Source organism: Epinephelus lanceolatus, chromosome 19 (genome assembly GCF_041903045.1).
Source record: "Epinephelus lanceolatus isolate andai-2023 chromosome 19, ASM4190304v1, whole genome shotgun sequence".
NCBI classification, from domain to species: Eukaryota; Metazoa; Chordata; class Actinopteri; order Perciformes; family Serranidae; genus Epinephelus; species Epinephelus lanceolatus.
The window spans coordinates 17,852,660-17,869,365 of record NC_135752.1 but is presented as its reverse complement, the minus strand read 5'-3'; the positions used below and the strand labels follow the sequence as shown (position 1 = coordinate 17,869,365).

The 16,706-nt window shown below is 39.7% G+C and overlaps 1 protein-coding gene across 2 annotated transcripts in view; it reads left to right on the top strand.

Moving 5' to 3' along the window:
- Positions 1 to 13,370, top strand: part of pappaa (pregnancy-associated plasma protein A, pappalysin 1a) — a 117,164-nt gene extending 103,794 nt beyond the window's left edge. For both annotated transcript variants that reach the window (XM_033646882.2, XM_033646881.2), the window contains exon 22: positions 12,441 to 13,370. In XM_033646882.2, the coding sequence (XP_033502773.2) occupies positions 12,441 to 12,545 (105 nt within the window). In that variant the 3' untranslated portion in view covers positions 12,546 to 13,370. The remainder of the gene's footprint in view (positions 1 to 12,440) is intronic.
- Positions 13,371 to 16,706: the final 3,336 nt, after the last annotated feature.

Genomic DNA, 16,706 nt, shown 5'->3' with positions numbered 1-16,706 from the left:
ATATATATACAACCAATGGTGGTCGCCCAACAGATCATGCGATAACACGTGTAGCTATATAAATATATACATACTATATATATATTTTTTTTTTAATTATTCATTTTCTCTGTTAAATAGAGGTGCCTCTAATACTACAAAAATACTCAATGAGAAATACCACAAAAAAAAATCCAAAAAATGTTAAGAAAATATATATAAAAATATATTCTTCTACAATTTCACATTGAATTTGCCTGTCATGATGACATTATTTTTACCTCATGTGGTATTTGAAACTCATGTCTGATGAAGGGCTGGTGCCCGCAATGTCACATGTGGTGATACGCTTAAAATTTCCAAAAGGAGCAGGACCTGTTCTCCTATATGCCTGACACATGCAACCTCACCTCTAAATACCTCTAAATCCTACACACTGGACTTTTGAGTCCAAGTAAAATTAAAGTCCATGTTTGTACAATTTTCTTCTGCAACAGCATGTTCTGTAAAACCCATCTTGATGATCACCTTGTTTTTTTGTGAATGAGTTGTCACACAAATTTTTACCAGTGAAAAGTGCACTGCTGATGTCAGTTTGCAGGCTACAGAAAAATAACAAAATTTTACCTTTTCTCCTCTTCCCCTGCTGGGGCTCAGCCTGCCACCCGTTGTCAATCAAACACAGACACACCAGTCCAGTGGCTGAGAGGAAGAGGAGTATTTCTTTCAAGCTATTTTCCTTCCTTTTAATAATAAAAAACAGTTGACAATAAATTAAAAAAACATGTTTACATTACATTTACTGCATTAAGGCATGACTAAATGTGATTTCAGTTGGCTTTTATTCCTTGCGGCGGAATCTGGCCCAGGTTTACTGCTGCTGTATTTCCAAGCCTAGGATGCTACATGCCGATGGTCAGTAGTAGTGTCTGCAAAACAGGTGTTAGCAGTTCGCTGAAATAATAACTACAGGCAAATGGGGGTTCAAATTACCTACTTGGTACTAACTTCTGTCACGCCAGCAAAGACGAATGGGGTGAGGAGCAGTTCTGTTCCAACTACTGAAACATTCAGAGAGCTGCTACAGTATGATACAGTAAGTATCAGTAAGTATGATACAGTAAGTATCAGTAAGTATGATACAGTAAGTATCATACTGTAGCTGGGCTCAAGAACTCCGGGCTGCTTGTCCAAATTCTACTGGAAGGCATTTTGCCCTGGCATTATTTGAAGAAAACAGTCTGGCTGGTGTTTTCCACTAGCAGGTCCCCTGGAAACTATTCGGAAAGATACGAAAAATTGCTCCGAAATAACCAATCATTGGCTGCCAGGAGCGAGGGGGCGAGGAAAGTAACTGTGGGTGAGAAACAAAAAGGAAACACTAAGGAATTAAGCTGATATGTGAGAGTGATATGGGAACAGAGGAAAGCCAGATGTTTGATATAATCCCTTTTGCTTGTTAGTTCGTGAGCCCATTGCCTAATTGATGCTGCCTGCTTGCACACACATGTTGGCTAATGCTTTGGCCAATGTACGTGAATGAAACTCAAATTAACCTGAATGTCCGTTTTTGATTTATTAGCCGGACAACTTCATCTTCTTGTTGTATTACTTTGATATTTTTTCATCCACATTTAAAATTTCCTCCCCCTTATTATCGTTTTGGTACTTGCTTTTAGTTATGCATTTGGATTTAGTTGTTTATTGCTGTTGGGCAAAGCTTATCCTCATAGTCATCCCTATTTGATCAGTTCAGTCAAAACAGAAACAGGGTATTTTGCACCTGATTCTGATTTTCCCCAAACTCAACACATGCGTGGCACACGGCCAAGGATGGAGTCGCATAAAAACCTCCAAAAACAAAACAAAAAATGACACAATATATGACAAAAGGAGTCTGTAACTCATTTGTGACAGTCTCTCTCCTCTGAGCTGCCGAGTAACACACTCGTGGGTGACAAAGATAGGCAGTGCTCTCCTTTATAGCAGGAAATCAATGTTCTTCTCCTAACCACAAGTGACGACTTTGTCTCTGTTCCTGAACACAGATTGTGTTGTTACAGATTCTGTTGTCATAGAGGAGGTCATTTGATGTCAAATGAACTATTTGTACTTATTGCCGCTAGCATTTTCTTTTTAACACAGACAAATAACATTTTGTTTTCCTACAGCATATTTACCTGCAGCAAACACAAATTTATGGAGGGAAGCGTTCAGCTACTGCTACCTTAACTATAACCACTGAGCCAGCTAATTTTACAGCCCAACAGAGGAGGACGCCATTAATGTTTACCTCTCACACTGTCACAAGCATTGGCCATTCAGTCATGAGTAGATGCACTCTTCTTTCTGCATGGTGATACAGTTGGCTGGTGTATTTCATTAGAAAAAAATTAGTTCCTACATCAAACGTCTCACAGCAAAGTCTGTGGATTATGTTGAGTAGCCGTGTCATGATTTCTGTGAAGAGACATTGCTGTTGAGTTTTTGAAATATATTTTTTTGGCGCTTTGAGCACCACAAACCGAGTGCCATCTAGTTCCATTCTGCTGGAGAGAAGGCAGACATCTCTACAGCTGGTATCTCCAACACTCTGCAACTCACACCAAAACAATCTAGATAGATAAATAGAACTACAGTACAGGTAAGAGAAAAAAATATGCATTTTGATTTTTGGGGTGAAGTGTCCCTTTAAGTAGGATAAACCACCCATTCATTCACTCTCCCTCACACTCACACAAACACAGACACACCAGCTGCTGGTTGTTATGCACAGAGGTCAGGTGACTCAGTGCCGGTGTCTCTGGTGTGTTGTGACACAGCATGTGAGAACAATATTATCCACACACGCAGACACACCTCTCATGTGTTACTCTGCCAAAACCTTTGACATGTACTGTTTCCTTCTGATCTTTGGTAATGATGCGAAAGCAAAAGCACATGGCGAAATTAAATTTTATAAAGAGAGTTTAATTCTCCCTCATCATCCAGTGTTATATATCCGTTTGTGCTTTTATTCTGTCTAAAGAGAGAAAAAAAACTCTTAATCTGCCTCACTTGTTTACCTTGTGACCTCAGACCAACTGTTCATAAAGCCATTATGATTCCAATTCACTGATGGAGGACACGCAGCACACCGATGAAAACATCTGCTCACTCCTCCTCAGCAGAAGATGCTTAAGTGACTTCTTTACAGCAGTTGCATGACTGTTTATTATTATGTTCCCCAACATCAAACGCGATGCCTCTCCAATCTGGAATGATTCAATGGTCCAATATGAAAAATCATAATTTCTGGAATGTAATAAAATTTCTTCCAGATACAACAATTGGGCAATTTCTAGTCTTTCCAAACAAGCTTAACTGGTATTGTAGGAATTAGGTTATTATCAGTTATTAAAGTTTTCCAGGTTTCCCCTGCTTCTCTTTTTTTTCCTTTCAATTTAGACTTTAATCCTGATAAGAGCTGAATAGAAAAGGAAAAAGGAGCAATGCTGTGAAAAGCAATGGCGTTCAACTGCTCATTTACTTTCATTCCCCTTCCCAGCAAATGCTGCTCTTGTCTTTTATTTTGGTAGAGATTTGTGTATTAAGGAGTTCTGGATGACTTGCTGTGCATTATTCCATCCCAGGAGCTTTGAAGGTGCAAGGACTGGCTGCACGTAAGGTCACCACAGGATCTCCCCTTAATAGTTGCAAGCTGTTGGCTGAATTCGGAGAGGCTGGGAGGAGAGGAGGAAAGGGAACGGAGTATGCCTTTCTGAGGGTTGCCTGCGCAAGACGCTTTTGTAGGTCCCCCCTCGTTCCCCCCCTCCCTAGTTTGGAAGGAATTCCTTTCCTGGATGCTGGAAGCAGTACGCAGAGGGCACCGATTATATAGTTATATGGCTTGGCCTCTTTAAAACAACTTTTTCTAAATGTGCCTGTAGGTTTTTTTCTGTCTGCGTTGGTGGTGAGGTCTTGTGTAAGCGCTGAGATTCTTCCTAGTTCCTCACCCCTGTTTACAACTCTCAGTCTGGCACAAGAATGCTCAATACGTGACTTGCTATGTATCATGATTGATGTTTGTGTCTTAGCTGATGGTCCGTGATAGCCACAGCTGACCACTTAACCTCCCTGTCTCTGTGGTTCTCTGATTTTTTGGCTGTTCCCAGATTTACATTTAATTTATTTCTATACAATCCAAATAAATCACAGTTTTAACAGTCCATCTTTTGGAAATATTACAGAGACATAGTTTTGGATGGATTGTATGATGTTTATCAATCGTGAATAATAGGTTGTTTTTTTCTCTCTAATTTTCAGCCTTAACATGGTCTAAATCAAATATTCACAACAGCTCTTTATTTTTTAAATGTCTGAGGGCAGCTACTTTATTTCCCATTGCCAAGGCTCTGCCAGGGCAGTTAAAGGGGAGGAAGGGGCAGAGGTATAGATAGGAGCAGGCGCCCCCACATGCTGTAGAGGGATTTTTTGGTCATGGCAGTAACCGTTGCTTTCTTACCTTAATATGCTTCTTGCCACTGTCATGTAATGCTCCTGGCAAATCACTGAATAAGCAGCAGCATGCCATAGCTCCCGTTATTCACAGCTTTTCTGTATCTGTATGTGGGGAGTAGGGTGAGGCCAAAGGGTGGAGGGGGCAAAATGCATCTGAGTGAGAGGGGAAGGAAGGATAATGTGAAGGGAGGAGCAGAGGGCTTTTCTACACAGCTGAGCAAAGTTGGGTGGGGGTGAGGTTGCAGGGTTTAAGTACCTTTTTTGGCTGTTTGCTGATGCCAAGTGCTCGCACTTATTTTGCCAGACTCAGTTATGTGTTATTTTTTTCTTAACTTGCACTTTCCCTGTCCTAATCATATCCATTAAAGCCCCACCCCAGCCAGTGTTACTTTCTGTTTTTCAGTTTGCGTTCTTTCTCAAACAGAGAATGGGCTGTGGTAAATAGTCAGACATAACAAGAACTAGCACGGATGGCGATAACGGTCTCTCTGAAGTTCTGAAGTGAATATGAAAGAAGATGAATCAAACATTAGCCAGAATTTATTAACTTATTAACGACACTTCGCTTAACAATTAAACCGACAGTTGACATGGGCAACTTGTTTATTTTGCTGGTTTCTGTAATGCCAACAAGTTAATGAAATAGTTACTTCACCCCCCAAATGACCATTTAGATCAGTTACTCACTTTGTGTTACATTCAGAATTCATAAAGACAACTTTTGTCTTGTATCCCTCTGGGGTACAAAGAATCAAAAATTGAGAAAATTCTTGATGAATAAAGGTGGCAGTATTAAAACTGTATTAAAAAACTATAAAACTGTATTAATCAGAGACCATCTCGCTGTGGGATAATTTCAGGTGTGATACAGCAATCGGCAACTTAAACAACACATTTTCACTCCGACCTCGTCACATGGGACACCAAGTTCTGCTTGTTACGTGCATTGCCTTCTTTCAAAATACACTTCCGTTTTCACAGGAAATTTATCATTTACATACAGTCTCTTTCAAAATAAACACACTACATTGGTAAAACAGCACAAATTGATGGGTTTTTTTTTTGCCTTTAACAACAAATGCACGTGGTTGGGTTTAGGAAAGAGGAACTGGGTTGGGCTTAACAATCTTACAGGACATAAAAACTGCTCTCCAGGGTGAAAGTCCGTGTGTGTTGGACCCATCCACCTGCCCTTCTCTAACTTTCGTCATTTGCGTCCCACGGGGTTTCATCCTGGCGCTGTTGAGTGCCATTATACTATAATGGCGACCAGCCACATAATATGCTGACATTAAAGAATGCCTTTTTTGTCAGTGTCTGACGCCATAAGCGCCAAAGTGCCACATTTTGACAACTTCAGAGTGAGGCCAGGTTGACTTAAATCAAATGTCGACCAGGGGCATAAAGTGACGGGGCCAGTTACCCCTTTTCTACTTCTTACCCTCCTACTTCCAGTGCCCTTGCTGGGACCACACCCATCTTTGAACTCTGCCTTCATTTTGATCTCAACTACACACCTATTAAATTTTTTGACTCCATCTTGAACAGTTGCAGTTGTCGGTTGTTGAACAGTTGTCCACATTTTGTACAGGTTTTATACATACAGCTAATGTTTTATCGTCAAAGACTATAGAATTTTTTGTCAGTCATCACACTTGGCTCAGTGATTTCAGTGACTGATTTATTTAACATTTGATTTTAACTTGTGACACGCCATGTTAGTCAGCCAAAGCACAGCTCACTGTGTGTTTCTATGCGTACCATTTGCTTTGCAGTTTTTTATACTGTTCGTTCTCTTACTCTTGTAGAAAGAAATGCTTGCATTCTGGATTTATAGATATATATTTATTTATTTAAAAAAAAAAAAAAACTTTAGAAGAAAGCAAAGTTGTACTTTATTCTAAAATCTAAAATCTTTGTTAATATTTTTTGAAAAGTGACAAAAAAGTTGCTAGTCATAATTCACTCTAATACCAACTGTTATTGGCTAATCAAAGGTGTGTTATGCATCCCTAGATCCCTAGGCTTGTGCCCCTTACACACCTTCTTCGCTTTAAGCACAGACTGACACGCACATACTGCACACACAGAAATGAGAGGAACTCTGTGTTATTTTGACCTGTTCCTGAGATGGAAGGATGGGGCTCTGACAAGGTCTGCGTTCTTCAGAAGGGCTTTCATGTTGCTGTTAGTGGGTGTCCTCCCCCAGCCCTCCTCCAGCCCTGGGACATGGGGCAGCATGAGGGCCCCCAGGCCCACAAGGCCAGCCAGTCCCATTTCCCAGCCACCCTGAGAGAACCTCAAGTCAGGGCCAGATGTGGCAGCTGGCCCAGCCACCCTGGAGGTCAAGGTCAAAGGAAACCATGTCAAATTTGCCACCCACCATCATTCTCTAGATAGAGAGATAAACAAAAGTGGCCTTGGAAGGGAAGTGAGGTGTAATGGGAGGGGTAGTGGGGATGTGTGCTGCAAGAGAGCGGAGTAATAAAGCAAGGTAAAGTAAGGTGGAGACTGCAGAGAAGACAAAGTGAAAGTGTGAAACAGAGAGATAGTGTAATTAAACTGAGAAGGAGTCAGGTGGGAGTGAGGAGCCCCGTGTTCTTGGCTTCAGAGTGCCACAGAGGAAACACTGTTCATGCGGTTGACAGCTGTTTCTGAAGTGTGTCCGGCCCTCGGCTTGTAAAGTCGTCACATGTAGGCCTCATTTTCTCAGAGGAGTCTGGGCACTGCCCACCTGGCCCTCACATTAGGAACCCCCCACCCCCCAACACACACACAAACAACTTATTTTATACCCTATTTCAAAGGGGAGCCTGCGTCACTGCTCCTCAGTGACTAGCATGCTCCCCCATGTCATTCCACAGACCTGCTGTCTACAACTCCTTCACTCTCACAAACTATTGGTGGTGTTTCCTGTGTGTTGCATTTACCACCAATTATAACATTTTACCTTTACTTTACAGCGCTATTCAAAGCAAAATTCAAAGAAAGAGATAAGTAGTAAAAAGGGCTCATTATTTTTTTGTTGTTGTTTGTTTTGTTTCTTAAAAATCTTAGAAAATCCAATTTTAGATAACTTCATATATATATCCTATTTGCAAAACAGTGCTCAGTAGTTTTAACTATTTTTTTAGAAACAGGATCAGAGATTCATAATCAGCTGCTTATTCTTCATTTCTACACATACCTCTCTTCACTTTCTATTATTGGAAAATTTTCTAAGCTGAGGAACTTTTTAAATCATGGTCTGAATCTTTTTTTATTGGGAAACACAGCAACCTTAACACAGATTAGAACATTAAAGGGGGACACCACCTGAATTAAGAATTCCAATAGGTTTTATCCATGGCCTAGGAAAGTGCAATCAATATATGTGAAGATGAGCCACTCTCTCTCAAAGCCAGAGACCAAAGAAGTAAGTCTCAAACTTGTGATTACTCTGGAGCTGCTGATTTTATGGACCCAAAGAATGTTTGTTTTCTTATTTATACCCAAATGAGCTTTATTCTATTGTAGTGTTCTCAGTTATGGAACAGAAAGTGTATCCATATACTCAGAACATTACCCTTGGTGCTCTCAGGGGCATCTAGAACATCTGTCCCAGTTCTATGTCTGTGGAGCAGTTCCAGACTTTACAGTCAATGACATCACAGATTTGAGTTTTAGCACTCTAATTTTTGGATTTGGTGGAGAGTTCATGTTTACTCATATTTTTAGACTGTCTTAGACCATAGGAAAAGCACGTATGGCATTTGAAAATGGGCTTCGTTCTTGTGTTCATCAAGATCAAAATCAGTTTAAAGGGTATTTTTATGTGAAAATCATTTAAAAAATGAAAAAGAAAACAATTAGCCTTAGTCATACACAATCTGTCACACATGAATTTGGATAAACATGTTTACTCAACCACTTAGGAAGTGAGTCAGCTTCAATATTTGATGTTGATGGTGAGCAGTATAATGAACACTATTGTTATGGATGCATCTTTTAGTGGATGGGAAATTCTCATTTCTTTCTCATTCTAATGCTAATGTATTTAGTAATTACCTGACTTACCCTCCCAGATAGTATTAGCTTATGATGCAATTTGTTTGATGGCATTACAGTAGTAGTCTGGGTAATTATACAGCAGCTTCTCCATATTCAGATAATAGCCCCATGACCCTCCCCTGGAAACGACTCCTCCCATAGCAGCCAGACAGCTTTCACTAATAGCATTGAACTAATTGCTGTCTTTGGCATGAGGCATGCTGTCAGCTTAGTATCTGTGTTGGTTCCAGTGGCCAGTATTGTTGTTACATTTACATTGTATACAGAGATCCATTGTGCAAAAGCGGCAATACCACTCAGACCTAACAAGAAAAAGCGACACCGCAGGCCCCCACAGATTGATCTGATAAGCCACCAGGACACAATTGCAGACATGCCCTTGGTCTGCAGCCTGCCTTCCATGACTTGGACCACATGTGTTCCTTGTTTGGCCTGGACACATTTTGTGTACCCAAACAGCTGAAGCAGGCCCCCTGAGAGGCAAGCAGACAAGGCAGCAGCAGCTGGTGCTGGTGACGCATTGCCAACGTTATCCTGTGACATCAAACGCTAGGGGCGATGGCCAATGATCTTCCGGTGCTATTTTCACCTACAGTTCACTTTGACATCAGATAATCAGAGGAACTGAGATATCAGTTTCTCTCGTGATATATTATGGGTCTTCTATGAACGCTATATGCACCATAACATTTCCAACTAGGACTTAAAGTAGACTCATGGCCTTAAGGGACATAATAGTGTCACATACATCTATACCCTGACAATAATCTTTCTTACTGGCTGGCAGGTGTCCTTTATTTTCTTGCAGCTGCACACCACCAACACTACGTTTTCATCTTTTGTCATTCTAAATTAATACCACATTATTAGCAACACCATGGAGGTTTCGGTGCCTGACAGTTCAGATCCAAGTTTAGGTACACTGTGTACACAGAGTTTGTGTACCCACTACAAATGAGACAAATGGCCTAATGAGAACCACACCGATTGAAATTCAAACCTGTTTGATATTTGCAAGAATCTGGTCTACATCAGCTACGAGGAGAGAGAAAGAGAATGAGCTAGCTTGTGTGTGTGTGTGTGTGTGTGTGTGTGTGTGTGTCTGTGTGTGTATAACTGACAACGGGAAAAATGGGGAAAGCGAGGTGATGTGTATGCCCACTAGAAATATTATATATTAACAACTGTAACAAAATCCTCAGTAACATTGGACAAAAACCTTGCAAGCTACTGCAGGGTTAGCAAGTTAGCTTGCTAAGTAGGTAGGCTATGCTAAGTAAGCTTATCAATAGGTTAGAATATTGTTCACTAACAAAGAGTAAGGATAATAGCATTTTTTGGTCGCAAATTCCTGCAGTTAATACATTTTCCTTCCTTTTTTCATGTTGATCCTGGATAGGTTTGGTTGGGTTTATCCAGGACCATCATCACAATGATTCTGCATAATTTGTTTGTGTTGACTTTTACATACAGTACATAGCAGTGATGGTCCTGGATCAACATCAGTGATTCTATTCAGTATCAAAATGCCGATGATGGTCCTGGGTCAATAAACAACTTACCCAGAATCAAAGTGATGATGATGGTCCTGTACCAACATAAACAAATTATCCAGGGTCAACATGACAATGATGGTCTTGTATCAGCTTAAACAAATTATCCAGGGTCAACGTGACAATGATGGTCTTGTATCAAACAAATTATGCAGGATAAAGATGATGATGATGGTTCTACATACAAATTATCCGGCACCAACATTGCAATGATATCCCTTAATCAATACAAGCACCACAATCTTGCAAAAAAGAAAAAAAAAATGAATAGGATATTAAAAAGGAGGGGAAAAAGGTGTCCTTTGCAGGTCTTTGCAACTGCAAAATGTCATTATCCTTATTCTTTATGTTAATGAACAATATTTTTGCCTATTATCAAGCTTTCCTGTTAGCATAGCATACCTAGTTAGCAAGCTAGCTTACTGATATTCTTGTCTATCGGCAAGTTTACACGTTAGCATAGCCAACCTAGTTAGCAAGCTAAACCGCTAACCCTGTAAAAGCTTACAAGGTTTTTGTTTAGTGTTACTGAGGATATTGTTTAATTGTACTAACTTAAATGTGGAAAACAGAGGGCTGTGACTGGTTGATTGCAGTGTTGTTCCAGGAATGCGATGTGGGGTGTTGATCCAGGAGCATGCCCTGTTTGGCAAAATCATGCCATGTGCTTGTTAACTGCGGTCAAACTGTCAACCTAGGCAGTACTAATCAAATATGAGTTATGATTCTGTTACAGCATTGCCTTTTTCTCACCTCAGATGTTTTAAAAAAACATATTTTGGTGTACTGTTTAGCTGTAAAATGAGAACACTTACTCCCGCCGTGGGCAATGCTTGGTTTTGGCTCACCTTTTTTCAACATGGCAGCCAGGTCACAAACTTTACAGCTGTATTAGAGACTCCTCAGCTCTGATTGTTTTTTTTTTTCTTCAGCTTCAGTTAATTCTTGCTAATGCAATTGACCTATGGCTAAGCCACAACCCCCCTCCACTCACTCAGACAAACTATCAACATTCAGTGACCAGCGCTTTGGCAGGTGTCACAGTACACGACATTTTGCAGGAGGCAATTGATGATTTTTGGGGACATAACGATCAGATGTCATTGAGAAGTAACCAAAAGGGCCTAAACTACGCATTGGAGGGATATATTAATCATTTTATTGTTGAGAAGCTCGATGAAAAGCTTAAATTACAAGCGAAAATTTACAGGTCCCAGTGTACGCTTGTGAACCGCATCTCGTTGCCCTCACCATCAAAGACAACAAGATAAAGTGCCACTGAAGTTAAGGTTTTTGGCTCAGAATATGAGAAAAGGATAACGGCCTTTTTACCATCTTTACCAAGAGCGTCTCTCCATTAGTTTGGTGCTACAGTATTTACACTGAATCATTCACCCTAATGTTTGCCAACCATTGTTATCTCTGCGATTACAGATAAATTAATGAAGCTAAGCTCCAGAAGGTAACGTTAGCTTAACTAGAGCTCTTTGGACAACAGCTAACAATGATGTACGATCACCAAAGTACAAAAACTAGAACAAAATGGGCTAATGAACTCCCAGCAAACAAGGTGACATGATGAACAACGCAGCTAGGAGCTAACGTTAGGCTAACTTTAGCTAACGTTAGCTAGAGATGTTAAAGATAACTTTATATTTCTTTCCAGCAAAGTGATAATATGTTGCCTCAAACACAATGTTGACTTACCTTAAAACAGATGTAGACACCATTGTTAATCTTATGCACCTTGAGTTGATGTTGTGATCTAACGTTACCGCACAACTTTATCCAAAGGAGACACTTTCTGTCAGTTGAGATGTGGTTTTTAGGAAAGGGTAAAAAATACACCTCATCGCCCAGCCTCTCAGGATACCTTGTGTCAGAGTTGCATGTACCCCTGCACACCGTTTGACCATTTTTAAACTTCAAATCTCAGAAAAAGCTCATAAAGCCGAACGAAACTGACTTTCTGTAATGCATTTCAACGAATGTCCAGGCAGAGAACGTCCAAGTGTATGGGAATGGCTATAGGCACTGTGATTGGCTCATCGCGTTTGAGAGTGGGACTTAGCCATAGGTCAGTTAGCACCAGCAGGAGGCAGAGGAACATGATTTTTTTTTTCACAGATTATCTGTCTTATGTTCTACGGTCAGGATATAGTGAGTTTCAGAAAATATGACAAAAGGTTATTTGAATAAAAGTTACCAACTACAGCTTTGATGAGGTGGTCATTTTAACACAAACCATGATGTTTTTGTACTTAAATCTAGCCAAACCTTAACCATTGCATCAACAAATGATTTCATTTTTGAGATGAAAATTTTATTAATGTTGGTATCTCTTTCTCTCCCACCCAGGTGATTCCATTCCCCATGTCCTGTGACATACGGGATGAGTGCTCCTGTCGGGATCAGAACGCTATAGAGAACAGAAAGGATGAACATGTCCATTCCCTGGGGTGACCAACCTGAGCAGGGACCTCTGTTCAACGTCCCAGGACCCTTGCTCCAACACAACACAGCCAGAGTGGCCGAGGCAGACCCCTCCTTCATCCTCTTCTCGGCCTCCGATTTCCTGCACATGCTGCTTAACAGGCATACCTCTCCATCCATACTGCAATCCCAACCAGCTGAAATGCCTCCGCCTCCACATCACAGAAAGATCTAGAATAGAGGATGGAACTCATGAGACTCCACAGGAAACTTCATTTCTCAGCTAAAAGGAAAGTAACCCTGCAATATCATCATTTAAAAAAAAAAAACGTATATAGCAAGGAGAAAAAAAAATAAAGTACATGAAACAGACATTTTTTTGAAAGAAGAAAACAAGCAAACAAAAAAAAAAACCTAAACAAAAACATAACCAAGCCTAGGTAGCATGCCTTTTGTTCAGTTTTGTGCTGGCTTCAGTGTCTATTTTAGTGACCTTGCTCTACAATCACATGATTGAACCAAAGGTAAATCAAAATGTGCAAGTGGGGGATTGTGTTGATGTTGGCTCTGTGTTTTGCAAATATGAAGGAAATCAAGACAAATGTTAAAAATAATCCTCAGACAAATTGAAGACATGTCGAACACCTTTTTCGGAGGGGCTAGAAGTTTGTGCTTATATCATTCCTGGTTTCAGACTGGTCAAACATTTTTGTATCTCTATGTCCTTTTCAGTAAAAGTGTGTTTCTTCATAGGCACATCAGAGGCTATAGAGGTTATTCATAGCTTGGTGGGGAATGAGACAGCCATATTGTTAAGTTTCAAGCCACAGTTTCAACACAAAAGCCAAAATAAAATGCATAAACACACACATACATGCACACACACAAAGTCGACTAGTTGTTGACCAACCACACACAATTTCCTAAGACAATTTTATACCTAGAGCAAAATCCTGAATGCATTATGGAAAAAAGTTTTAGCATGGCTTCTGCTACTGTGTTTGCTGCTACTTGCCATCTTCACATCATAATATCTAATAGGGTTAGACAGCTTCGTCTGCCTTGCTGCTTACAGTACCTCTTTATAGCATTCATTCACATTTGCATGTTAGTCCATAATATTTTCAGAGAATACACGTCGACGACACCACGTATGAAATGCACTAAGAACTTTAAAAAACCCAGAACCTCACTTGTCATTCCCGTTTAACCCGACTGCCCAAGAAAAATACTACATACATTGACCACGACTTAAAGAATGTCATCGTTAACACCTCACTTCGGGTTGGGGTGATTTTAATTTCAGTTTGAACTCCTCCCTCATGGCGCTTGATCTGAACTTTGTTACCTCAAGCACTAATTCAAAAATGTTTAAACTGAAAATAAAATGATCCCAGCCCTTTTCAGAATGTAGTCAATGCTTGTCAGGAGTCTGTGGCTTTTTTTGATCGCACAGTACTGCACCGCACAGTCACACAAGAGTACAGAAATAAAGGGCTGGATATAGGCCATGGCTCTTAGTGAGAATGCGTATAAGTGGAAGGAGACCACATCTGATACAAATGAGCGCGTACACACATATCTCTCATTCTCTCCCCTCCCGGTAGTATTGGACTCTCAGCTGTAGCTCTGCAGGCAACCATGTTATACATGAAAATGACATTTGGATGTATATGTCAACACAGCATTTGCAGTCGCAATATGATCAAAGGTCCCTAAGATTCTCTGCTGGGTCTAGTGTATAAGTAATTAATTTAACCGTTACATTTGTCTCTGCAGTAAAAAGTGCACTTGGTTGTTCCGATCAGCACTTTTCAGTATTGTGAACTCGGGTGTCTGTCCCCACCAATTAACGTCTTTAGATTATATGGCTGCTACAATAGCTTTGTATTTTGTTATTCTTCATTCCAGACACATATACACTAGTTTTTCTCATGCACATTTGATAATGAAGGCTGCTTGGCATATTGGTCCAAACTTTGCTGCTGTTATTCGGCTGTAGCCATAGTCATGCTTACAATCAGCATGATTGGGACTTTCATTTCATCTGGGCCAATGGCACAGTCTCTCTAACTCATATTAGGCTGCTAAAGCATTCCAGATAATCCTTACAAATCATCGCACACAACGAGTTGTACAAGTGGCAATTTTAGACCAATTTCATGTAATTTTAAAACCAATGTAAGTGAAGAAGCAAGACAATACCACAACATGCAGAGAAAGCGAGAAGGTATTATTTTCCATCAAATACAAAGAAAAAAAAATCAAAACTTATCATGTAAATATTACTTTATGTTCTTGATGGACAGGAGCGTTGAAAAAATGTCTTTGTTTTTCATGTATTTCATTTTCACAAAATGTCATATTTAATCAGTGTTTGTATTATTGACCTCAGTTACTGCACTTTTTTTTAGTTTCCATGTAAGAAGAAAACGTATATCTTTCGAAAATGTTTAGAAGCTGCTATTGTCAGAATGGTGATCTGAAACAAACTGTATGTTATGATATTCAGTCGTTTGACTCCCTGTGTTGCTATTAGCTTTCCTGTCATTAGCGTGTTATATGTATCTGGCCATAGATGCTCCTCTCCAACCTAAACTGACTTTACATTCGAGGTTATCAATGAAGTAGGGAGGTATTGTCACAATGAACCTTATATCCATCCATCATCCATACAGGCCCAAAATCCCCCCCCAAATGTTTGGAAGTGTATTTCAAGTCTAGTTAGACTGCAGATTAGATTGTCTTTTGTTTTGCCCTGATGTGTGTGTAGTACATCGTCTTAGGTTAAAGGTGTAAATTTTGTCAGAGAAACCAAGAGATGTCAAGGAAGGAAAAGCTTAAATGAAGGAATTCCCATTAAAAAAGGGACTCTTGAGAGACTTTGTAACTTTTATGAAACCTGAAACTTTGTAAGGACGTTGTAAAGGCTGCATCATCTACAAAGATTGCATTTAACACTTTATATGAAAACATATATAGCCCTGGTTAAAAAAAAAAAAAAAAAAGAAGAAAAAAAAAACTTGTATTATGTTGATATTATCAAATTGTATGTAATATTAGTACTCCAGATACTGCTGCTTTACATAGAACTGTTACCAGTGGGGAGAGACTTACCTGCAATCACTACACTATGCCGATGACATGCAGTACTGTGGTTCATCATCTGCCATTGAGGTCACTGGAAAGCCATTCTAACCGTTTGAATGGATGAATCCGAAATCTGTCATTGGATCCTTCCCTTCATTCTATAAACTGTGTTCACATAACCTGTCGTCGCTTCCACATACTTTGACTAACTATATATAATATCCTCCTCAATGATTACTTGTATCAATAGTCAATGTCTGGATACCAAAACAACTGATCGTTATTACTATCAGAGAGGCTACAGAATGAAACTGCATGTCAACTTGAAAAAAATATATTCTTAATATTGGAGAAGGTACCCATAAGCCATAGCTAACCAAGATATTCATGGAAGGAAGTATAAGATTACGCATTGGATGAGGACATCACCTCTCTACTGTAGTCATCACAGGATCCCTTGCTGTACCTCATGCCTGTAATGTTTGCTGCTTCTATATTTTTGGTATTTTAGTGACATTTTTGCGTCTCATAACAATGGTGTAAATAGTAGAACTATTTATTGAGAGTGTTATACTTTTTTAAGTTATATTTAATGTCCATGTAAGTTATTTTTTACATTGTTCTTATAAACAAAAAAAAAAAAAAAAACATTATCGGTTGTGAGTCAAAACTGTCATTTGTCTCTGTCATCGCGCTACATTGTGATCATTGCTGTCAAGCACTGATTAGACATACAGTACACTACAGGCCCACAACCACACAAAAACTTTTCTCATTGGTCATTGATAGATGGACACTGCTCGCATCCAATGAGGATTCACCACATGTTCAAATGTTACTGAGTGCAGTGTATCTTTTCTTTCCTTTCAAACCAGAATGTAAAGTTTATTTTTTTCTTTATTTGCTTTTTTTTTTAATGCACACATTAGCCATGCATACAAAGAGTTGTGAAAAGAGAACCAAGTATATAATGGTCAAGTTCATAAATCCATAATATAGCAAATGATGTTTTGAGAGACCAGTGTAAGGCACAAGGAATATATGTACACAGCCAGCTGAGGACAGGAGAGGTGGCAAATATAGAGGGATCAAAAATGAAGG